Source organism: Mustela nivalis (genome assembly GCF_964662115.1).
Source record: "Mustela nivalis genome assembly, chromosome: 18".
NCBI lineage: Eukaryota > Metazoa > Chordata > Mammalia > Carnivora > Mustelidae > Mustela > Mustela nivalis.
The window spans coordinates 13472584-13497561 of NC_139037.1; the positions used below are offsets into that span (position 1 = coordinate 13472584).

Genomic DNA, 24978 nt, shown 5'->3' on the forward strand with positions numbered 1-24978 from the left:
TTAAAAAGTAAGACAAGTGGGACGCCTGGGTGGCTCAGTTGGTTAAGCAGCTGCCTTCAGCTCAGGTCATGATCCCAGCGTCCTGGGATCGAGTCCCACATCGGGCTCCTTGCTCAGCGGGGAGCCTGCTTCTCCCTCTGCCTCTGCCTGCCATTCTGTCTGCCTGTGCTTGCTTTCTCCCACTCTCTCTCTGATAAATAAATAAAATCTTAAAAAAAAAAAAAAAGACAAGTGAAAAATGATATCTCCCTTGTAATTTTATAAGTAAAATTTCTTTATTAGTAAGGGTATTTGTCAATGTTAACTAGCCATTTCTTTCTTCTTTTGTGAAATGTCTGATTCAAATGCCAATCTTTCCATTACAGTGTTTGATTTTTTTCTTATTAATTGTAAACTATTTATAGATTAAAGATATTAACATGCTGTCATATGTTACAGTGTTTTTCTCCACTTGTCATTTGCCTTTTAACTCTGTAGATTTTTTCCCTTTTGCCTTACAAATTTTGAATTTTAATGTGATTAAACCTATGGAAATTTCCCTTTATGGTATCTATTTCTGACACAGCAATTAAACATAGGTAGTTATGTTTTCTTTATTTGCCACAACACTTTCATTTTAACTGTTAAATCTCTGATTTCTATTAATTGAATGATAAATAGAGATGCTCCAAAACTCTGGAAGACTGCCAAAGAAAGAATAACTTATAAATTTGTAATTTTAAAACCAGAATAAATGTAGTCATTCAAAACCCTCCAATGGCTTCCAAACTCCTCACAGGCCCTACATAACCTAGCTCCTGCTTCAGTCCTACCATTCTCTGCCTCTCATGCTACTGGCTTCACTTGCCGCCTTCTTGCCTCCAAGCAGGCCACACTTGCTGCCACTCAAGAGCTTTGCAACACTTGCTATTCCCCCAAACCTTGGCACGGCTCCTCCTTTCACTGCGCTCTCTCCTCAAGTGTCACCTCCTCTGAGTGACCTGCCCTGACTACTCTATCTAAAAAAGAACTGGCCCGCTGCCCCCATATTCCACTCTCTCCTGCCATCGCTGTAGTCCTTCATGCTGCTTCACTGTTTCTCGTAGTATTTTTTTCTTGCCTAACAGGATAGTACGTATTTCTCCATGAATTTCTCATCTCTCCCACTAGAACTAGAATGTAAACCCTCCTGAGAACAAGAGATTTGTCTGCCTCATTAATCAGCACATCCTGCACCTGGTATATGTTGACTAAGAAAACAGTACTTACCGTTGTCAGAACACGCATAATCGTGTCTATGTGCCACCGTTTGGAAGGTGCATACCTGGGGAAATAACGGCACCAGATGAAATTACTGGAACCTGTGAACTATATTCTGTGCTCAGTGACTTTCAAAAATCCTGTCCTATAATCTTTTTTAGGTTTACTGGTAAAGTGATTATTTTGGAGGCAAATCTTACCTTCAAATCTAGCAGCTACCCCCATTTCAAAGGGTAATGAAATGCTACACAAACTCAGATGTTTCCCCATTAATAACTGTAACACGAGTTACTGAGCTGAGACATGGGACTCCATCTCCAGTTTTTCAGAAAACAGATCACGAAGACAAAGCAGAAGGACAGAGAAGAAAGAAAAGGGATCCAAACAATACCAGGACTAGAAACTCATTTCCTTAAATTCACAGTGCAGAGAGGAGAAATAAACACACTACTAAAATTGAGGTATTTCTTCCTAAAAGTTTTACACAGAATCACAATTTAGATGCTGTGACACTATAGTCTTTCTATTCTCTACCCAAAACCCACAAAGAAACAAAAAAAAAGCTTCTCTATTCTCTTCTTCATAGATGAGAAGTTGAAGAACAGATATAAGAGGACATTTTATAAAAGTGGGCTGTTTTTGGTCTTAGCATACTTAAATACTGACTAGAATCACCTTCTAATGAAGCAAATTTCCAACTGGGAGGTTGAAATAAACATTACACATTTTAAAGAGGTTTACAACATACAACATTTTCCCCAAGTTGTAAAGATGCTTTCAAAAAGTTCCAAGCATCTTTTATCAATGAATGTAAAAAATTAAATCTTACTTCTCTGCAGCAAGAAAGATTCCAGATGCACAGTCTGCTTTAAATTCTGGCTCACAGGAATCCAGAAAATAAAGTAATTCCTTCATCATGCCTCGGATATTATTCCCATTTACCAGGGCAAAACTCAATTCCATTGCACGCCTTGCAGAGGGAAAACATTAAAAAAAAAAAAAAAAAAAAAGGTTATGATATTTATAGCAGGAACAAAACAAAGACCCAGGTGTATTGTTTCTGAACATCAAGTACTGGCAGATATATTGATGTCCTTCCATGATCTTGTAATTGCAATCTTTGTACACAAGACAACTAAGTTAACAAGGTTAGTTTTAGCATTTTGAATCTTCATTCAACACTTTTCCTCAAAAAGCTCTAAAAGATACACTACCTATGACCAAAAATGCAGTTTGGGTTCAACAGTCTAAGAAGCTAAAATTCAGAATACTTAAAAGGCTCAAAAAGAGAAGCAACAAAAGTATGACCGAAAGATACCCCTTTGCATTATTCCTTAAAAATGTGATAAAGCCATGACATTCACCTTTTATTATATCCATTTCTGTTCAAAGATGATATAACAGTCTACATCAAAAGATATACAGAAAATTGGAATAAAAACACACTTTGAAGGTATTATGATAAGCGAAATAAGTCAGAGAAAAACAAATACTGTATGATGTCACCTACACCTGGAAGCTAAAAAAGTCAAAAGCATAGAAACAGACTAGAATGGTGGTTACCAGGGTCTGGGGTGTGGGGGGGGTGTCGATCAAAAGGTACAAACTTCAGCCATAAAATAGGTAAATTCTGGGGATCTAATGCAGAGCATGACAACAAAAATAATTATAAAAATGGATTATATACTTGCAAGTTGCTAAGGGAACAGATCTCAACTATTCTCAGTACAAAAAAGAAATGGTAACTATGTAGTGTGACTCAGGTGTCCTAATGCCATGGTGGTAACTATTTTACAATATGTATCAAATCAATGTACCTGTAAACATCAAACTTATACAATGTTTATTTTAATTTTTTTCTCAATAAAGCTGGTGGGGGCTGGGGGGACAAAAGAGAGAATGAGGGCCATGAAAAAGGAAAAAGGGCATGTGCTGTGGGGGCAAATAAGAGTTTCTGTAACTGCCTATCAAATTTGGCAACCAAGGCAAAATGGCAGTGTTTGACATGCAAAAGTTAGAAGATTACTACATGCATCTTCTCATATTTGGTCAGTAATTTCAAACATGGTATATAATTTACTTTCAAAATACCAATTTAATAAGTAAGAAATACTTTCATCTTAGCTGATCTATGAACAACATTCAGTCTTTATAGGGATACAATAGCTAATTCTTGTACACTGCTTAAGTACTTTACATATAATCCCGTTAATCCTGCATAACCCTTTGAAGTGGGTGCTCACAGAGAGAGAATGAGGGGTGGGGAGGGGCAGAGGTTGAGGGAGAGAGAGAGGGAAAAGCAGGCTCCCCACTGAGCAGGAAGCCTACCGTGGGGCTCAATCCAAGGACCCAGAGATCCAACCTGAGGCAGGTTAAGACGCTTAACCGCTTAACCAACTGAGCCAAACAGGGGCCTCTGAAGTGCGTGCTCTTGCATTTGCATTTTACATATGGGACAACTGAGGCAGAGAAAGGTTAAGTGACCAAAGCAAGTTTAATAAATACAGAGCCAAAATTTGAAATGAGGCATTCAGGCTGCAGAGTCTGAGCTCCGAACCCGTTAAACAGCCTGTCAAGAAGACACAGTTTTTACTTTTGAAATGCAAATCCCAATCAAAAGCAATAGAGAAACAACACAATACGAGTCAGAGGTCTAATTTCTATTCCCAGGGGCTCCTGAGTGCCTCAGTGGGTGAAAGCCTGTGCCTTCAGCTCAGGTCATGATATCAGGGTCCTGCAATCAAGCCCACATCGGGCTCTCGGCTCGGTGGGGAGCCTGCTTCCTCCTCTCCCTCTGCCTGCCTCTCTGCCTGCTTGTGATCTCTCTCTCTCTGTCAAATAAATAAATAAAATCTTTTAAAAACAAATAATTTCTATTTCCAGGTCTGCCCCTTATAGGGGTAGGTTTAGAGGAAATCATTGGATTCCTATAGGACTGTATTTTAACTAATTTAAGTTGGGATAGAAGTAATTGTCTAGTCTGTCTCACTGGCTTGCTTTGAGAATCAACTGAGAGGGTGCTTATACGCCCTGTGCAAAGCACCTCCCTGCCCCCAACCACAATAAAAACCCTGGGGTGCCTGGCTGGCTCAGTTGGTGGAGCATGCAACTCTTATAGGGTTGTAGGTTCAAGACCCACATTGGGGTACAGAGATCACTTAAAAATAAAATCTTTAGGGGCGCCTGGGTGGCTCTATGGGTTAAAGCCTCTGCCTTCGGCTCAGGTCATGATCCCAGATTCCTGGGATGGAGCCCCGCATCGGGCTCTCTGCTCAGCGGGAGGCCTGCTTCCCTTCCTCTCTCTCTGCCTACTTGTGATCTCTAACTGTCAAATAAATAATAAATTAAAAAAATATATTAAAAAAAATCTTTAAAAGAAAAATTTTTTAATTAAAAAAAAATTCCTGTGCAAAGCACTAGGTGAGTTATGGTGGCTGAGTTTAGGTCTATCTTAACATTGCTCACGCGCTTAGCATCTGCTCTCTGAAAATAAAAGGAACTTAATATCAATAGATATTTGTTAAATGAATGGTTTCAGAGATCACTTCAAATCTGATTTATTCTGGATTTGAACAGACAACCAAAAGTTCACTGAGGCTAACTCTAACTAGGTTTTACAAACATCCCTCAGTTCTTCCCATAGATTCAGTCGAGTTACTCCACTGGGGAAAAGAAATTATGCCTTTTCAAAGTGCTATCTGCTGCCTAACAGTCATTCTTAGATGTACTGTTCTAAAAAAACACAGCTGCTTCTAGTATCTCAGGGCATAAGTACTGTGGGAAAATGTGTGCTGTCAGCAACTGAGTTTCAGCATTGTGATAAAACACTTAGCCGATGGATCACTCCGCATTTTCATCCTCCAGCACACATAGCACAGTACTTCTGTTAAGCAGACCTCTCCCCAGCTCATAGGTACCTGTCTGTACAAAAAACCAAGGAGAACCGCAGCGTGCACTTCAGTACTCCTTATTGGCCTCTCTCACTGATCTAACCTTCCCTCTGCCGATCCTCTCTTAAAAAGGATTTCCTCAGCAGAGAGTTCAACTGTGAAAATAATGACTAAATAAAAAATAGCAACATACTCATTCTCAGATCTATTATGAAGTTATCAGGTAGGGGGTAGAGCAGAGAACGATCAGTAATCTGTTACCGTTTTATTGAGACATCCAAATCCTTTAAGCAGTCCACAATTGTGCTTCTGTGCCTCTGTACTGCGTTATGATCTGTCTGCACCGTCTTCAACAAAGATGTCAAAGCTACGTATCTGGATGAAACAAAGTTGCAGAAAACAGAAATGAAATGTAAAATTCAGGACAGTTCCTCCTCTACTTAAATAATGACAAAGAAGATGTCTAATGACTATGTATCTTTAAATATTTAAAAGTCAAGACAGAATTAGTGTAATAGTAACATCTTAAAGACATAAATGACACTACAATCTTAAGTAGTGGTAATCAAGAGAATTTATTAGATTTGCATTCATGGTCAAGTCCACTTAAACTTCTAAAAGTGACTGATTCCATTCTTCCAAATTCTTCCAAATGGTAAAACAAAACAAGCATATAGTATGCCTTTCCTTAGCCCCCAAACACAAGAGGAAATGATTTCAATGTTACCATTTGTATTTTCTTTGTTTTTATTTGATACTGGTACCAAAACTGTCCCTATAAAAATCTGAGTTTAAAATTCAAATATTTAAAAATTCTTTTGGAAGGAGGAGATAATTCAGGGTACCACAATGATTATTTACACATTTTTAAATGCTCACATGATAAGAAAGAATATTTTCTCCTGATTAAAACGGGGAAAAGGGCAAGAAGGACATAATACATGAAAGAAAGTAACAAAATAAAATACTTATAAATTCATCTACTTAAAAAAATTAGTTGGAGTTCACAAACACATTCCAGGTCTGCAGTGCAAAATGTTACATTTTTCTTCTTAATTTAGAGCAGAGGTCAGCAAGCCACACTCTAGCCCTATGCTGCATGGTTCTATAAATGAATTTTTATTGGAACACAGTCACTCATCACTTCCATAGTCTATGATTGCTTTCATACCAAGACACAGAATTTTGAATACTTGCCAGAGAGACCTAAGGCCCACAGAGCCTAAAACAGTGACCATCTGATCCTTCACAGAAAAAGTTTGCTGACTCCTAATGCTGACAATGTAAACCAAAGTAAAAGTTAAGTCATGAGCCAAATCCTCAAATTCTTTACAAAATAGTAGCTTTAAGTTTTAAAATTTAAAAATAAAAATCCTGAGTTGAAGTTCTAGAAAAGTCATTCAGTACATATGTGATCTTGAGCAAAATCACTCTTGAAAACACTGAGTTTCTAATACCAAGATACAAGATATTTTCCAGTTGACTTACCTAATATTCTTGTCATTGTTCAATAAGAAACGACCAAGGATGTTTATGGCTAAGACCTAAAGAGAAATAACACAGGTTAAAAATCTAATAAAATTAAACATTTATGTTGTATAAGGATCACCTCCTGACCCCTGATGGTGCAAACTATTTAAAGGTGATAGTGGATACTTCTATAGATGGCTAGCAAAAAACAAAAATGAAACAAAACAAAAACCTCAGGGCAAACTCATAAAATCATACTCTTTCAAAAGTAATTGCTAGAAGATTATGTTTTAAAGTTTTTATATTGTTAGTGGAAGAATAATACCGGCACAGCCTCACTGGAGAAAATTCTGGCAATTATACATATTTTAAACATCTCCTCTGCTTCAACAATTCCACTTACAGAAATTTATCTGAAAAACACACTTGCACATATGCACAAGAATCTACTGCAACACTATCTGTAATCACAAATGACTGGGACATGCTAAGTGTCCATTAATAGCAAATTTGCTAAGTACACTATGGCACACCCACACAACAGAGTATCACGCAGCCATTAGGGTTCTGACAAATACTATAACATGGATGAACCTTGAAGACATTATGTTAAGTGAAATAAGCCAGCTACAAAGGGATAATACTTTATGATTCCACTTTTATGAGGTATCAAGAATAGTCAAATTCAGAAAAAGAAAGTGGAATGATGGTTGCCAGGCACTGGAGGTAGGAAATAATGGAAAGTTATTGTTTAATGGGTACAAAGTTTCTGTTTGGGAAGACAAATAAGTTCAGAAAATATATGGTGGTGCTGGTTGCAAAAGTGAATTACCTAATGCCACTGAACTAGACTTAAAAATGGTTAACTTTTATATTATGTATATTCCACCATTTTTTAAAAAATGAGAATGGTCTCTATACATGAATATGGACTAATTCCAAGATAATGTTAGGTGGAAAGAGTAAGGTGCAAGACAATCATTTTGCTTGAAAGGGAGGGAGAGGAAGAAAACTAACTTAAATTACTTTGGTTAAGTTATCTAGATACTGGAACGATAAGGACAAAGAGAACTGTATACACTTAAATACTGGACTGTATTTAGTAAACCTGTTTCTTACAAGGCTATGAACCAACAATTCTTATATCATTAAGTGACTGAAAAAATGAATAAATTCATGAATAAATTCCTCCTTACAGAGGAATTACAATTATTTAAAGAGGAAAAAATGAGGCAAATAGAAAAGTGTCACTGGAACACCACCCTAATAACTACTGTAGAAAAGATTCTCTGATGGAGGGGTGCCTGGGTGGCTCAGTGGGTTAAGCCTCTGCCTTCGGTTCAGGTCATGGTCTCAGGGTCCTGGGATTGAGCCTCTCATCGGGCTCTCTGCTCAGCAGGAAGCCTGCTTCCCCCTCTCTCTCTGCCTGCCTCTCTGCCTACTTGTGATTTCTGTCTGTCAAACACATAAATAAAATCTTTAAAAAAAAAAAAAAAGATTCTTGGATGTATACTAAAATGGGTGGGCAAAAAGGCTGAGAACAGGGTATTTGCAAAGTCTCAAAGTGTCTCCCTCAAACTATTTTTAATTACAAATGAAAAAAATAACAATACAGTGGAGAGACACAACAGACACCACCTTAACCAAATGACCAAGGTTAATACCACCAGTAATGACACAAACAGATAGCATGTCTCTCCTGATAGGATACTAAGAAGGGCTTCTGTGGTAGTCTTGCCAAAAAAGCATAACCTCAATCTAATCATAGGAAAACTTCAGAGAGAGCCAAATTGAGGGACATTCTACAAAGTAACTGATCAGTACTCTTCAAAAGTGTCCAAGTCATGAAAGGCACAGAAAGATGGGAGGAATTGCCTCAGACTGGAGAGCACTAAGGAGACATGACATTTAAATACAATGTAGAATCGAGGATCAGCTCCTCAAACAGAAAAATGGCAGAAGTATAAAAATTGGTGGAAGCTGACTAAATTCTGTAATTTAGCATGATACCAATATTAACTCTAATTTTGATAATTATCTCTAGTTATGCATGATGTTAACATTAGGGGAAACTGAGTGAAGGGTATGTGCAAGCTCTAAACTATTTTTGCAACTTTTCTGTAAGTCTAAAATTACTGCCAAAAGTTTCAAAAATTGGGGAAGAGAAGAAATACACGTGTACAGATACGTTTTCAGATTTCTGAAAAAAATACATGAGGAAAGGGTAACCATATGCCCCACTAGGAGAACGTGAAAGCTACAGGCAAACATTTCCCTCCCTACATATCTCTGGTACTGTTTTAGCTTTTTTTACTTTAAGTGTAAAAAACACAAATACTTAAGAAAAACAAAGTAACTCAGATATGATGTCTTATTTGGAGTGATGAATACAATTCAAATCATGGCTCTAATAAAAGCTTATTTTGAAATGTTTCCTTCACTCAACAGTATCTATATATCTAACTATACCAGAGAGCTTCCAAACTTTACTGTAATCAATATTAAAAGCCTTTAATGGAGGGAATGATACTTCAGATCCCAAAACTCAGCATTATACATTCCACATCAATTTCCTAAAGTTAATTTCCAAATGCAACTCATTTCTACAGTACTCAAGCCCAAGTTATTTATTCTAATTGAAATGTTTAGAGAAAGATTTTAAAAGACTTACTCGCAGTCCACTCTCTGACTTAATATCCATGATAGTCAAAACCGTTTCATAAAGAATAGCATTTCCTACATTTTTACTAGTCTCCGTATTTGTGGCAACCTGAAAAGTCACAAGTGGGCAGTACATTAGTGATAAAATAACACTTTCAAAAAATATCCAAAGGTAACAAGAGACAGTTTGTGAATGATTACAGCCACCAATGAGGAGACACAAATAAATACTGCTCCATCTAACCACCATCGTTCTACTCCCACTACACTAAAATGAAGATTTTATACAGCGCAGACTGAGTCTACTCACCTGTGCTAATATATCATTCATAGCTTCACTTGAGTCATCATCATTTCGTCCTAAAATTCTTAATAACCGCAAAATTCGTACCTAATGTGCAAAACATGATTAGTGTCAACAAATTACACCTGGCACAAAGGAACTTACTTGGTATGAAACTCAAATAACTTAAATTAAGTCTCAGATCGCATTAGAAATGGTCAAAATTCAAACAGAAGAATTTTAAACATTATCTTTAGAGAAGTAGTAAATATAAATACTTCTAAGTCTGAATGAAGTAATTAGACAACCCACACTTCATCACTCCACAACTAAAGGATACCACCACCTACAAAGCTATAGTATATTGATAAGTCTCTATGCAATAGATATTACATAGTACAACTACAATTTTATTCTATTAATGCAGTAGAGAACTGTCACTATTCACTTATTAATGTAACTTGTTTAACCAGTTAATTATCAAATTCCTACTGACATAAACTTAAGAGGAAAGAAACAATTTATTCCAAAGGTATTAAATTCATTAAATTTTCTTTCAACCTCACCTGCAAAAAGGGGTCACTGATACCAGAAACATCATGTTCTGGTGAATATCCCGACATGATGAGGTTCTTTAGAATACGAACTAACTGGGGCACAAGCTGCAGAGAAGAAAAATGCATCAAAAAACAGTGAACATCAAAGAATTTCTCATGAATAGGCAGGTAATTTGCCTAATTAAAAAGGGGTGCAAGGGTCTGAATCCAAGAAAATTCTACTGATACCATACGCTGGTATACTGCTGATGCTTGATAAACAGAACTTAAGAGTACCTAGGCCAGGAACTCAAGACAGAATATGTAAAACAAATTAAAACAAATGATGTTTTTACCCTAGAGTTATATATGCAAAGATACTACAAGTAACAGGAGGTCAGAAAGCCTGTGGGAATCAAGTCAAACAGATGCCTACAGCGCACACTGCACTTCTACTTCTAGAAAACTTGACATATCTCAGTAACACAAACACGTTCGGTTTTTACTCATTCAAACATTTGAATATAAAACATTATCACCAAAAAATACTGGTGATTTTATTAAAATTATAGTTTTAAGATATACTATCTCAAACAGAGAAAAAACTTAAGACAAGGCTAGTTCTATTCTTTTCCAACAAACAACAGGGAATCCAAAGGCCTCCAACACTTACCAAGTGGAAAGACACATTAAAAAAAATTGTACTTTTCACCTTAAGAAGATAGCAAGGCCGATGATAATTTCCTTTCCCTATTCTTAACTCATAAGATACAATTTTTGGTAAAATTTTATTTCAGCACTTAATTATACACACTTTGTTGCCTACTTTGTCTCATCTTGTTAATGAAACTATATATTCCTTATGGTCAGAATTCCCCTCTTGCGCTTCCTTTACTTTGTCCACTAGAGTCATAACACATAGTAGAGGCAATTTTATGGCTAAGCTGAACTTCAAAGTATTGTTTTAAATGTTTCAAATGTTATCATTCATTTCATTCTGTTGATTAAGCACTTAATCTTAAACCCTGTTCCAAAATGTGTGCCACAATGGGAACTTTTCTGGGCTCCAACTAAAAACTCAATTTAGCTACATTAACAACTCTAATCACCTAAAATTAAGAAAACAAGTGTCCAAAGTGAAGCAAATTACATCTCTTTTGGAGGCGGTCAGAACAGCCCCAACCAATTTGCTGCAACTCAATGACTTTTTCTCACTGTCTTCGGCTCTGTTCCTCCTTACACCTCAACTTTAAAAGGGGATCAAGATCAAAACAAAGGCCAAAGAATTCACTCACAATACTGAGGCCACTTTTCAATATGAGAATATAATCTGTATGAATTTAAAGAAGTTTGGCTGTAACACTTCAGAATTGTGATTCATCAGCCATTTAAACAAAATTCTAACTGGGACAACTCCAAGATTAAAACAAACCTAAGTTACGGTGACCTGTAAATTCTAAACAGAATCCCCATTAAATTTGTCAACTGTGGACAGATTTATATTAGTGGGAAGAATAATATAAATTTGTAAACTGCTTTCTAACATGTAATAAAGCCGGGATCACCTAGTTACCAAGCTCTGCACAAAAAAGTGGCTCACCCTGCATACTTCCCAATGGCCTCCTTTTTTGTACTACACATATTCCTAATTACTTATTTAACCTGATTTCTTAGAGAAGTCTTTTTTCCTTGAGCTACTAAATTCACAAATTTTTTAATTCACAGACACAAGACCAGCACACCACGTAAAATTGCCCTGGGACAAAAAGCACAAATGCCTAAAAGTTTAGCATACGAATTCTTGGAACCCAGCTTTATTTTTCAGACAAAAATACAAGTCACTAAAACTTATGACAAGACAAACAAGATAAGATGACAAAGGGAAACGCTGCAGCCATGAAACTCAGTTGATGCCCACCCGCTCTATCCCCAAATCCTTTCACGTCCCAAAACTTCCAGGAAGGAGTAAGTGCAGGTAAGGGAGAAATAAAAGCTCTAAGTCTGAACTGAGAGCTCCAGAAGTACATACAGAGCTTTTTATAAAGTATGAGGTTACCCACACATGATTCTAAAATATCTACTTCAAAAAGAAGCAGTGTTTTGTGCCAAGGCTTCAAACTGATCTGGAATTGCCATCACCAAAGCCACTGGGAAACTGTTCAAAGTTTCTCAAGTGAGTATGAAGAAAAGGCAGAGAAGGAGGCTCAGAATTCAGGAAAGGCTGCAACTGAAATCCAAGGCTGACTTTGGAGTAAGGAGTTTAAGTGACAAGACAAAAACTGGACTCAGGAGTTAGCCAAAAATGCTAAAACAAATAACTCATAGTATTAAGCACAGCTTCAGCATTAGTGTATTTTTTAAAAAGCTGCATTTGTGGATGGATGCACAAAAGCTACTAAGGACCTAATGCCAGCATGCACCATCTAAAAGAGGGTTAATTCTTACCTTTTCATTCTAACATACAGCAGGATTCCAAACAGACAACAGGAACAAAACATACAAAGCAAGCATTAGGGACAGATACAGGCCTCATACTATTTTACAATAATTTAATCAAGACATGAACATCTAAGAAGGAAAAAAAATTCAAAAAAATAAATGCTATTAGAGCCTTGTTAGATCTAAAATACAAAATAAGCCCCATTTATCGAGTGATCAGCACCTTAAAAAGGAATTAAATGCATGGAACTACCCAAAGTACAGTTTTTCCCAGGCATCCTTAATACCGTCTTCTAAAAACCAGTGAAGAAAACGAAAATTTCCACTTTAGAATGCTGTAAGAAAGAGAGTGGGGAACCTAAGAGAGCTAGATTTCAGTCACCAGAGTCAAGAGTCTAAAATGAACAGAAGGTGACTCTGTGTTACATAAAAGTAATGTAAAACTTCACTTTGCAGTTTTCACTTTAAAAAAAATAAATTACCTGCCTTTAAAAACACACACCGCACCACCCACACCCACACACGGGTGCGCACGCGCGCGCATGCACACACACACAATTCCTGTTTGTAATTTGACCTCAAGTTACATTTCCTGTCTTCAATGTGAAAACAGCAGATAAAGCACATGAGAGACCGGTAGGTGTGCCAACACTGAGAGACTTTTATTATGAAAGGGAAAACACTGTACTACTGCCAGTTCTTATTTGCCTAAATCTGGCTTCTAGCCCTACCACACAGCAGGGCTGGTCAAGTCCTTTATTCAGCTCCATAACTTCCTTTCAAAAGAAAATTCCTAAGTGAGGAAATGATGTACTCTTCAGGAAAATTGTTTTTCAGTCAAGAAAGGCTTAGGCATACAGAATGGTACCTACCTTTCTGAAATGTGCAAGCATGTCTGGGCTTCGTTCACACATTTCTGTGAGAAGGACTACAGATGTGTGAAGGACACCTGAAAGATAAGAGCAAATGAAAACTAAAATGAGGCTATATGTTATTCAACTCCACAGAATAGGGCTTTAAGTTCTGCAGGTCAATTCCAAAAAATAGTTGCTACTTTTGCTTTTAATTTCCCAAAGAAAGTAAGCACTGAGGTGAATACAAAGGAAATATTAAACTGATACCTGGTCAACTCAGTTAAATCAGAACATTTTAAACTATGTAACCAAGATAACTGCTAAAAAATGATAACCAACACACGTGTCTCTCCATCTGAGCCTATCCATAAGGAAGTACTCACAGTCACTATAAGCTAGGTATCATCTGCCCTGTACTTATTAAAGAGCTGTTAGCTGAGATATGATCGTTCAAAAAGGAAAAATCTTAAAAAAAACTTTTAAATTTCCAGATAAAATGAATCAAAACTCCAAGGTAATTACGGATGACAAAGTAAATACACTTGTTCCAGAATAAAAAGAATCTCACAATAGTTTTCACTAATAATAAGTAAGTACCCTACCACTCATTTATCCAACAAGTTTACTTTGAGCCTTCTAGGCACAGGACTGAATTAATCAAATTAAATATACCTTACCATTTTTTCTCTTAACATTTAATAGGACAAATGAATTTTCTTTACTCAGAACTTGTTTCACTGACTTCAAAATAAGAATAAAAGTATGGGAAAAAATAGCCACGTTCCATTTAGTTTCTCTCAAGTTTTATATAAATATATCTAAGTACCCATTATAAATTCCTGTTACAAGTAACCTAAAGGATTTTCATAAATTTTATACTCCTACCATAAGGTAATAAAAATATAATTTCTTTCCCCCCTACGGCAAGATAGCTAGGAAATCGAAGTGTTTTAGATATGAAAATCAAGGCTAGGATCATTTGCATATTACATTGAGTATCAGTAACTTAACATAGTATTTTTAATATAGTAAAAGAGGACTGAAAATGGAAACCAAGTTTACTATGAAGGAATCAATCTCTAATTATAAAAGTAGGATTTGAGAAAAGTGAGACTTGACCCATCAACCGTTCCTGGCAAAGTGTCTAAGCACAGCAAAAAGGCAAGTCCACTGCACTCAAAGAGAAAGCCAAAACTCCCTGAAGCCCTTTCTCTTTCCTCCTTTCCCTCAGTACTTCACAAGCACATCCAAATCACATTACCATGGTTCTTTTCATTCAATAAATTTTTTGTTGCTGGTAAAAACATCTCCATAAGTTCAGGAACCTTCCTGATGACATGAACAGCACATAGTGCTGCCTATGAAGGAAAAGGAAAAAGATTTATTCAACTAAGTCAGGGCAACCAGTCTTACAAAAAATACCAACAAAAGCCTTATTATCATTTAGTTCACCTAATGAAAGAAGAAAGAATAAAGAAGTGAGACATCAGATTTATTATATATTAACTGGTCAAGACTTTCCAATTTATACTATTTCATTAATGAGAACTCTTAGCTCAGCTGTCCCTTTGTTCATGTATTACTAAATAAGTGGACAAAAACTTCCTAGACTAGACCATGGTTAACATGAATTTATCAAACAAATTAAATATAACTTCTGTGTTTTTCAAAGTAAAAAATAAAGACTTCCATTTTGTGTTCATTCTTCTAAGATGACCAAAAGGTTTTATAAAAACACAATAAAATTTAAAGATACATTACTACTGTTAGTTTTAATAATACCTATTATCTTCCCCAATTCATTCTCTGCTGATATTAAGAAAATCATTTGATAATTAGCTAGTCTCTACTGAAGAAAAGATGGTCTTGACTTGTTCGCTGGAAGAAAAGGTACAAAGACTGATTTTGATTACGCATACCAAAAGTACCCATAAATACTATTTTCTGGAGTAAAATACCACAAACAAAATAGATATAATAACAAGAAAAGATTTCAGCTAATTCTTCCCAAGTTATATTTGGGGGGAAATGGATTTTTTTTCCAATCCACAGAAGTGTTTTATTTCATGAAATAATGTACTTTTTGAACAAGAGCAGCCCACTCATACTTTAAGAGAAAGCACTGACTTTGGTTCACAATCATCATCAACAGTCCATGATTCTAGAAAACAGCTTGGGCCTTCTCACACCATTAATGTGGCGGCACAGTGAATGACAACCAAGCAATAGTAAGTGTTCACGTCTTCTAAGTCCCACATTGTACACCCTTTGTTTATGAAGGTTACAAGGTTCAAGCACAATTTTAAAAAACATAAATGTTTATATCAACATATAAAAGCAAGTAAGAGAGTAAGATTATTGTCTTCCATTTAGACACACCAATTTATAAAGTATGTTCTAGATCATTCTCTAATAATTACGTAGGTCCCAATGGAACTGCACTTCCAGAGATTCAAAGTCACTCATACAAAGACATGGGCATGGGCACTAATTATTAGGACAAAAGTAAATTCTTAAAGTTCTGTTCATTATCACTCTATTTAATACTGTTTAGAATCTGGCAAATTAGGAAGTAATCACATATCTAGGATATCCTGTAACATTTGTTTGTTTATAAATCATTTTCTTGAAAAAAGGGGAATTAGGAGAAGAATTAAAGTGTTCACAGTTACCAACTGGAGTTAATTATTAATTAAAAAAAAAAACCGACCTCCAAAATTAGTATAAAGACAGATTTTGACTTACAAACACCTGATTCATATACAATCATTTAAAATATATCTACTGCCAAGAAAGATATGTTACACCATCATCAGAGCTCTCAAAAATAATTTGCCTCCCCATTTCCATAATAGTCCCTGATCCAAATGCAGACATTTGGTTTCATTAAAAGTTACCTTTTTTCTTAAGTAAGAATTGGAGGTTTTCAGGAGTTTCTCTACCTCTCCTGCAAGATCTCTGCACATCTCTGAAGAGCCCATACAGCCAAGGGTACAAAGTGCTAGCCCCTGTACATATTGCGTGCTATGATTAAGATCACTGTAAAAGAATGGAAAAAGGTAGAAATGAACATGCTTTTACTTGTGCTCCCCATACAGAAGCTTCACAATCTAATGAGGCAACTCTGAATGATTCACAATTTGTCCAGTAAGAAAAATAATTAACAAAATTATTTGTTGCAAAAATATGTTTACCTTATTACAAATTACCAATACAGTGAACTGATTTACAGTACCTCCTACAGGCTTACAACTCCTTGTTTCCAAATACCAAAGTAACAGAAATTCAGCAATATGTTATCTGTTGAAGACAAACTACTTCAGAAAATTCAGCAAACCAATGAAAGGGAAAGCCAACGAAGACAGAAATGTGAAGCATAACTATATGTTTAGAAGATTTGGGGAGGTGCCTGGGTGGCTCAGTCAGTTAAGGGTCTGACTCTTCATTTCCCTCAGGTCATGATCTCAGGGTTGTGAAATGGAGCCCTGCACTGGGCTCCATACTGGGTGAGGAGCCCAATTAAGATTCTCTCTCTCCCTCCATTCCTCCTCCCCCTGCACGACACCCCCTTATACCCTCTCTTTCCACCCACCCCACTCTGGTGCATGCACGTTCTATCTAAAGAATAAAAATTTTAAAAATTTAATATGCTCTACTAGTATTCACTTAAAAAAAATGACAAGATATATATACATCAACCAAAACCTTAAAAAAAAATCAAAAAGCAGTTCCCACCACTAGAGCATTTTTTTTTAAAGATTCCATTTATTTATTTGACAGAGAGAGAAAGAGATCACAAGTAGGCAGAGAGGAAGGGGGAAGCAGGCTCCCCGCTGAGCAGAGAACCCGATGTGGGGCTTGATCCCAGGACCCTGAGATCATGACCTGAGCCGAAGGCAGAACCCACTGAGCCACCCAGGAACCCCTACTAGAGCATTTAAGGTGACTTAAATATCACAACAGAAATACTCTGAAACCTCTAACCTTATGGTATAACATTTACTTTGCTGTCACATTAATTTTTACATTTTTTAAAAAGATTTACTTATATAACAGACAGACATAGCGAGAAAGGGAACACCAGCAGGGGAGTGGGACAGAGAAAAGCAGGCCTCCCACTGAGCAGGAAGCCCGATGCAAGGCTTGATCCCAAGACCCTGGGATCATAACCAGAGCTGAAGGCAGATGCTTAACAACTTAACAACCCAGACGCCCTAATTTTTACATTTTTATGTATTCAAAAGAAGAAAAAAACAGTAACTAGAAAAATTAGCTAATTAAACAACCTTTAACAAACTAAACTAGATATTTACGGTGAGGCCCAGTACCTGGTGATACAGATATACAAAATCCTATCTCTAACAGACATTGATTACTGTACAAAATTATTTACAAACCAGCCAGGAAGTATACCTTCAGAAAAAGCTGAAATACTAAAAAGCTTGATCCAGTAAATTCATCTATATATTATAATCAACTTCTACTATTTAGAGGCTGAATTACTATACGAGTTATGCTACTTCTACTGGCTTTAAGAGCATTTTAATATTCTTTAGTTGGTGGTTCTCAAGGATTTCAGTGGTTAACGGATATCTGGAAGGTCCCAAGACTGTTTCACAGGGTCCAGGACAGCCGAACTATTTTCACAATCCTAACTCGTTATTTGCCAACTATACTGACATTTACACTTGATGCAAAAGCAGTGGTGGAGAAAATTACTGGCAGAGTAGTGGCACCGAACTGTACTAGCGGTCACTGTATTCACTGCCACACCTAGACAAATGAAGGAAGGGGGGAAGGAAAGAAGGTGGATGGACGGACAGGAGGGAAGGAGGGAGAGGGGGAAGGAAGGAGGAAAGGAAGGAGTCTGTTTCACTTAAGACTGCCTGTGACAGGGCAGTAAAGAAGCTCAGTTTTACGAAATCTTGACTCAAATGCATACTGTTTAATATTGTGTGAGGAAATACGAAGTATTCATAAAGAACTTCTGCACACCCAAGTGGCAATCTCCGAGAAAAGCACCTGTTCACTTGCAAGCTAAACAATGAACTTGTTTTTTTTTTTTTAAGATTTCTATTCTTATTTATTTGAGATAAGAGAGAGCACGAGCAGGAGGGACTAAGGGAGAGGGAGAAACGGGCTCCCAACTGAGCAGGGACCCCAATGTGGGGCTCGATCCCAGAACCCTGCGATCATGACCTAAGCCAAAGGCAGACGCTTAACCAACTGAACCAACCAGGCATCCCTAACTATGAACTTTTCAAATATATACAATATTTACTTGAAAAATAACTGACAGACAAGCATAATTATTAGGATTTGGGCATGTAGCTGACATCTTCTGGAAAAGGAGCCAAGCTGGCTTATCAAGAGCAACAACTGACAATACTTGTTGCCAATGATAAAATCCAAGCTTTGAAGTAAGAGTTAGAATTTTGGATAATTTGTATTGCTATAGACTATGATAAACTTCATAGTCTACCAATACTTTAACTGAGCCAATTTTTCCCAAGTGACTTAGGCATGGTGTTACAAATGCATACATGAGTAAAAGATTCCAAGTGCAAGAGGAGCAATGGGTTTAATATAACAAAGTACCAAGCTTCACTAATATGGTTTCAAATTCCACCTTGAAACTAATCCTTAAGAAACTACCATTTATGGAGTTTTGGTATAGTATCAAAGAAGAATATCCAGTTATCTGAAAGGCTATTAAAGTCCTCTTCCTTTTTCTAACTATCCAACAACTATCTGTGAAAGACTGGATATTCTTCATATACTTCAATCAAAACAACATAAGAAATTGAATGTAGAAGCAAGTATGACATCTGGCTGTCTTCCATTAGACCAGATGTTTAAAGATTAAAAAAATATATGAAATAATGTTATTTTTCTCATTTGAATTGTTTTTATTTTGGAAAATAATTTTTCATTAAAAACGTTATTTATGTTAACATGTAAGGGGATCATTACTGGTAATTTTAAATGAAATAATAAATGGTTTTAACCTTCTCTGAATAAAGAAAGGAAAAGAAAGTAAAGTATAAATTAGCCATGTTTGCTACTTTTTGGCAATTTGAATATTTAAGATAAAAATGACTGATAAGGGGCACCTGAGTGGCTCAGTCAGTGTCCAATTCTTGATTTTGGCTCAGGTCATGATCTCAGGATTGTGAGATAAAGCTCTGAATCAAGCTCCAAGCTGGACATGGAGACTGCTGAAGATTCTCCAGGGCACGTGGGTGGGTCAGTGGGTTAAGTGGCTCCCTTTAAATCGGATCATGATCCAAGCGTTCTGGGATCAAGCCCTACGTTGAGCTCCTTGCTCAGTGGGGAGTATGCTTCTCCCTCTCCCTCTGCCTGCTACTCTCCCTGCTTGTGTTGTCAAATAAACAAATAAAATCTTAAAAATAAATAAATAAGAGTCTCTCTCTCTCTCTCTCTTTCCCTCTGCCCCTCCCCCCAATTCCACCCCCTGCTTGCCCTCTCTCTCTCCCAAAAAAGTATTTTTTCCCCTGGTAAAAATAATGTTTAAGTCTTTTTTTCTTTTTTTTTAAGATTATATTTATTTATCTGACAGAGAGATAGAGAGAGCATGCACAAGCAGGCAGAGCAGCAGGCAAAGCAGGAGGCAGAGGGAGAGGGAGAAGCAGGCCCCAAGCTGAGCAGGGAGCCTGATTTGGGGCTCGATCCCAGGACCCTGGGATCATGACCTGAGCTGAAGGCAGACACTTAACCAAGTGAGCCACCCACAAGCCTCAATAATATTTAAGTCTAACTATGACGTTCCCATTTAGGCTCCCAGTTTCCAAGAATATTTAGCTGACTTTTCCTTCATTTTTCAATGATTAATAACATTTGCATAATGCAAGCTCTTAAAATATCATATCCAATTTTTAAAGAAAGAGCTTTTCTAGGCCAATGAACAATGAGGGAAACATTTTTTTTTTTTTAAGATTTTATGTATTGTCAGAGAGAGCACAAGCAGGGAGAACAGCAGGCAGAGGGAGAAGCAGGCTCCTGGCTGAGCAAGAAGCCCAATGTGGGATTCAATTCCAGGACCTGAGATCATGACCCAAGCCGAAGGCAGCCACTTAACCAGGCATCCCAGAAAATATTCATTATTAAACATAAAAACCACTGGTACACAATGATGCCCCACAATAAAAACCAAAAGCAAAACAAACAAAAACCAAAAAACCTCACAAAACAAACCAGCCCATTCATTAACAAATATTTTTTGAAAAACAAAACTAAATGACCCAAAGTCCTTTAACTTGAGCTTTGACTAAGGGGCGAGATCAATTCCCAACTATTACTTCTCTCTAAAAAAGCTCACCTGAGGCCTGGTTAGGTCTCATTAAAATTCAAAACAAAGATTTCTTCCTTGCCTATGTGCCTCATTCTTCAATTTTTTATCAAGCTATAAACCTACACTTGAGTTTGGTATTAACTCTTTAATATGAACTTGCTGCTAGGCAGAACTGCCAAATCAGGAGCATGTGACTGAAGGCTTAAGTAATAAGGGCAACAGAGCATGCAAGAACCAAAATTAAAGAAACTCTCAGAGACCTAGCCAGAGTAAAGGTATAAAAGAGTCATGCTGAACATGAAGACTGTAACCTCTGTAACACCAAGGATCTCTGCCAATTGTTTTCACTCTCCCTCTCCAAAACTTATAACAGCTCCTGGCATGCAGCAGGTATACAAGTATTTGCTGAATACATAAATCAACTCAGTATTTCCATTAGTATTTATTTCAAGACCCCAAATTAAGATTCCCCCAAAATTAAGTTCACAGACTCAATGTATTTATATGACACCCTCTATATTTAAAAGCAAATCGTAATTCTCATTTTGGGATTTTCCATTATCCACTGGGAAATTTTAAAGTAGAACATTATTGACCACATAAAAGTGTAAGAGTTCAATAACTACAAACATGATTACCTATATCCCCTGCATCTACTTTCTGTCAAACAAATACTACAAATGAAAAAGAAATCTACAAAAGGAGATTAAACTAATAGATACACCAAAACCAAACCAAAAAGTACCTTTAACCAATAAGGCCACCAGAACTTCCACAACTTTCAAATAAACATTTGATATTTATTCGAAAGTTAAGGATGCTGGGAAGAACTGCTAATTCCCTTGCTTAGCTACTCTAATTCCTCCGTATAGCAAGCATTCCTCAGTTTGTAAGTTAAACAAACATGACTGGACTAGTAAAGCACCCATTAGAGGGAAAAAAAGACACATAAAAATTCACAAGCCTAAGTAAAATTTCATGCAAGTAAAATCTTGAATTAGACCACTAACAAGCAAGACTTCTTCTTTTACCTTTAAATGGTATTTATTCAGAACATACACTGGTAATTCCTTAATAAATGTAAAATTTCATTACTCGTGGTATTCAAGGTCCTGGAAATATAAGAAATCTCTGGTTTACCAATGCTTTTTCTATTCCATGTAGGTCCAAATTCTTGTTTCATTGCTAAACTGTGGTCCTTCCTATGCCTGAAGATGTTGTACATGCAATGCCTTCATTTAATTACCCCCTACAGGGGCACCTGAGTGGCTCAGTCAGTTAAGTGACCAACTCTGGATTTTGGCTCCAGTCATGATCACTGGGTCATAGGATGGAGCCCCGTATCAGGCTCTGTACTCAGTGCAGAATCTGCTTGAAATTCTCTCCCTCTCCTTTCCTCCTGCTGCTTTCGTGTGCTTTCACACACACACACACACACACACACTCTCTCTCTCTAATAAATAAATAAAATCTTAAAAGATAATAATAAATATTGCCCTACAGAAGTTTTAATCCTTTGTTTACCTTCTTTACACATGAACAATAAGAGCAATTCAAATATATTCTAGGTAGTAAATAAAGTCAATAAACAGATGCTCTCAATGTCATATTGTAAGAAAACTTTAAAAGCACAAAGTAGTTATTAAAAGAAGGAAAAGACTTACTTCTTGATACAGTTTGTCATGAGAAGATGGACATCTTGTCTTTCATCTAACAGCAGCATTGCCCCTAAATAGCCAATGCGTTTGTCTGTGAACTTTTGAGAGGCGATAAGCTTGAGGCACTCCAACTGCAAATTTTTTAAAAAAAGAAAAGAAATTAAGGAATTGCTACCACAATCAGGAAAGCAATGTTTTTAACCCAGAGTCAATGGATGGCTGAAATCAGTAGATATCAAATCGCCTAAGATCTTGAGATATCCTGATGATATGACACCAAGTTCTGGAATAGATCATCTCGGCAAGGTCCTATGATATAAACTATCCAAATAATCTGGGAGGTTTACCTTACTTCCACAGACTGAAGTTTAAGTAGTTATTAATAAAGTATTATAATAGAATATTAATAAACCCAATTCTTAATTTAACCCCCAGTTGTACTAAATGAGCACCTAACTTATGGGTACATTTATGATCTTTTCTATTTTGAATATCAAAACACTCAGTAACTGGAAATACATTAAAGTGCCAAACACTATCTTAAACATCAGGAATATACAACTGAAAAAGAGACAACAACTAACATTAGTACGACGTGGGAAGTGCTACATTTAGGGCTTGAACCAAGGAGAAGGCAGAAGAAAGAGTTTAGCATCTGAGGAATAAAAATACAGAATTAAAAAAAAAAAAAAAGCCAGAGGAAATTTCAGGAGTGGAATAAACCTAAAATGTTTTATATGACCTTTTCTTTATGTAATTTATAAAAATTCTAAGAGCTTAAGACTCTTTGTAGTTAAATAGATCGTCTTGATACTTAGCCTTTCTTGAATATCACAATCATTTTGATATACCTTATTACTCCACCTTGACTAACATGCAAAAGGCCAAATATCCCCTCGATAGTGATGGTTTTCAAAGCGTGTAGCTAAGTTAGACACTCCAAAACTCCAAGAGGAGTTTTGCAAACTATGTTCCCATTTAGGAATCACTGTATCCCAAGGAAAGGGGTTCAAATGCAGACGTATATACAACAGTCTAAAATCATGAGACTATTCCCATCTGAATTTGCCTGTAAGTTCCAAAGTGAAATTGAGGAAAATAAAAGCATTTGCAAATAAAACTGTTTCAAGCTACTTAAAAACTGCTCTTGATATATCTGCATTAAAAACAACTCAAGTTAACAGAATGACTATACTATCATGAACAAATCAAAGCCTCTAAGAATAACCAGGATCCAAAAGGGAAACTGAAATGCCTCTGAAACTGACAGATTACATAACAACCCTTCCCTTCCTTCTATGCATTCAATTTAAATTTTAAGAAACAATATCTGAAATAAAAAAATGAATAAAGTCATTTTCACAATCTCAGCACAAAAATTACTGCTGAGGTGAATGAAAAGACAGGAGCTAAAATATTATCAGAAAATCTTACTCTTTTTCAAATAGAAGGATTTTTAACCTTCCCATTTAATAATCCTAAAAATGAATATTTAAGCAGTGAAAAAAAAAAAACAGTTCTAAAAGAGTTTCAGGTATGACTGAAATTTTTAATCATCCTTATTGAATCGTGTCTTTAACAAATACCAGGCATTAAGCAAATAAATTATCCAAAAATTTGTTATTAAGATGAACTAATGAAGAAGATAGACTTTACTCTTAGGCATTAATATGACTGTGTATTTTTTAGGCCAAGTTTTAAGACAGTCACACTAAAAGTCATCAATGATTTGAGAGTACAATTTGTTACTCTTTGTGACACTTGTTTAAAACTTACCTGAAAATGAAGAAAAAAACTACAACTTAAAGGGACAAACACTAAATTAATTCTTTTTAATACTCCCCATTGGTACAATGACTTTGCTTCAAGAATATACATTTGTTTTACGAAGGTGGCAAATTTTGAGAGGAAAATCCAAGATTCAAGACTGGAAATGGCATTTGAAAAACATCCTCCACTGAGGATTAATTCTCATCACATCCTCTACACTTTGGTGTTAGTGGCCAGCAATAATGCTAAGAAAGCACTGTGTTTCATCTTTAAGAATATTATCAAAGTTTTCAGATATGGTAAAAGAAAAAAGATGGAGGGATGGACAATGGGGTTTTGGGGGAAATACTAGGTGAAGGCATCCATTTTTTAAGCAGCAACCACTAAATAGGCAACTCCAGTGTGAGTTACAGAAGAAAAATGGTAAAATCAATTATATGTTTCTGCCCCTTAGGTAACAACCTCAAATTGAGTTCCACTCCATCTCACTTAAAGCTATTGAAAATCCCACCTGAAACATTGCTAACCTACAAATCTAACATATGCTTTAAGACCACAGAAAACAGTCTAGCTTTTATATTCACACAACAACAGAGATAAAAAATAAATTTTTGATTTTACTCCAAACTCCCTGAGCAAAGTAAAAAAACAAATGACAAATGTGGAAAAAATATTTCCAACCTGTTTCATAGACACAAAATGCTATGTAACAGGATCCTACAAACTGATTTTCAAAGAGACCAACAACTAAAAAAAACAAACAAAAACAAAACAAAACAAAAAACAAATAAAAAGACCAACAACTCCATATAAAAATGGACAAAGAATATGGACAGTTCAAAGAAAACAAAAATAATTCAAACATA

At 36.2% G+C, this 24978-nt stretch overlaps 1 protein-coding gene across 2 annotated transcripts in view; it reads right to left on the reverse strand.

Annotated features, from left to right (window-relative positions):
- AP1G1 (adaptor related protein complex 1 subunit gamma 1) overlaps positions 1 to 24978 on the reverse strand; it is a gene marked incomplete at its 5' end in the record, with an annotated part of 80139 nt that overhangs the window by 21164 nt on the left and 33997 nt on the right. For both annotated transcript variants that reach the window (XM_082712330.1, XM_082712329.1), the window contains 11 exons: positions 1249 to 1303; positions 2069 to 2209; positions 5391 to 5504; positions 6618 to 6673; positions 9271 to 9369; positions 9571 to 9651; positions 10110 to 10205; positions 13391 to 13467; positions 14634 to 14730; positions 16270 to 16411; positions 22349 to 22473. In XM_082712330.1, coding sequence (XP_082568456.1) covers positions 1249 to 1303; positions 2069 to 2209; positions 5391 to 5504; positions 6618 to 6673; positions 9271 to 9369; positions 9571 to 9651; positions 10110 to 10205; positions 13391 to 13467; positions 14634 to 14730; positions 16270 to 16411; positions 22349 to 22473 — 1083 coding nt within the window. The remainder of the gene's footprint in view (positions 1 to 1248; positions 1304 to 2068; positions 2210 to 5390; positions 5505 to 6617; positions 6674 to 9270; positions 9370 to 9570; positions 9652 to 10109; positions 10206 to 13390; positions 13468 to 14633; positions 14731 to 16269; positions 16412 to 22348; positions 22474 to 24978) is intronic.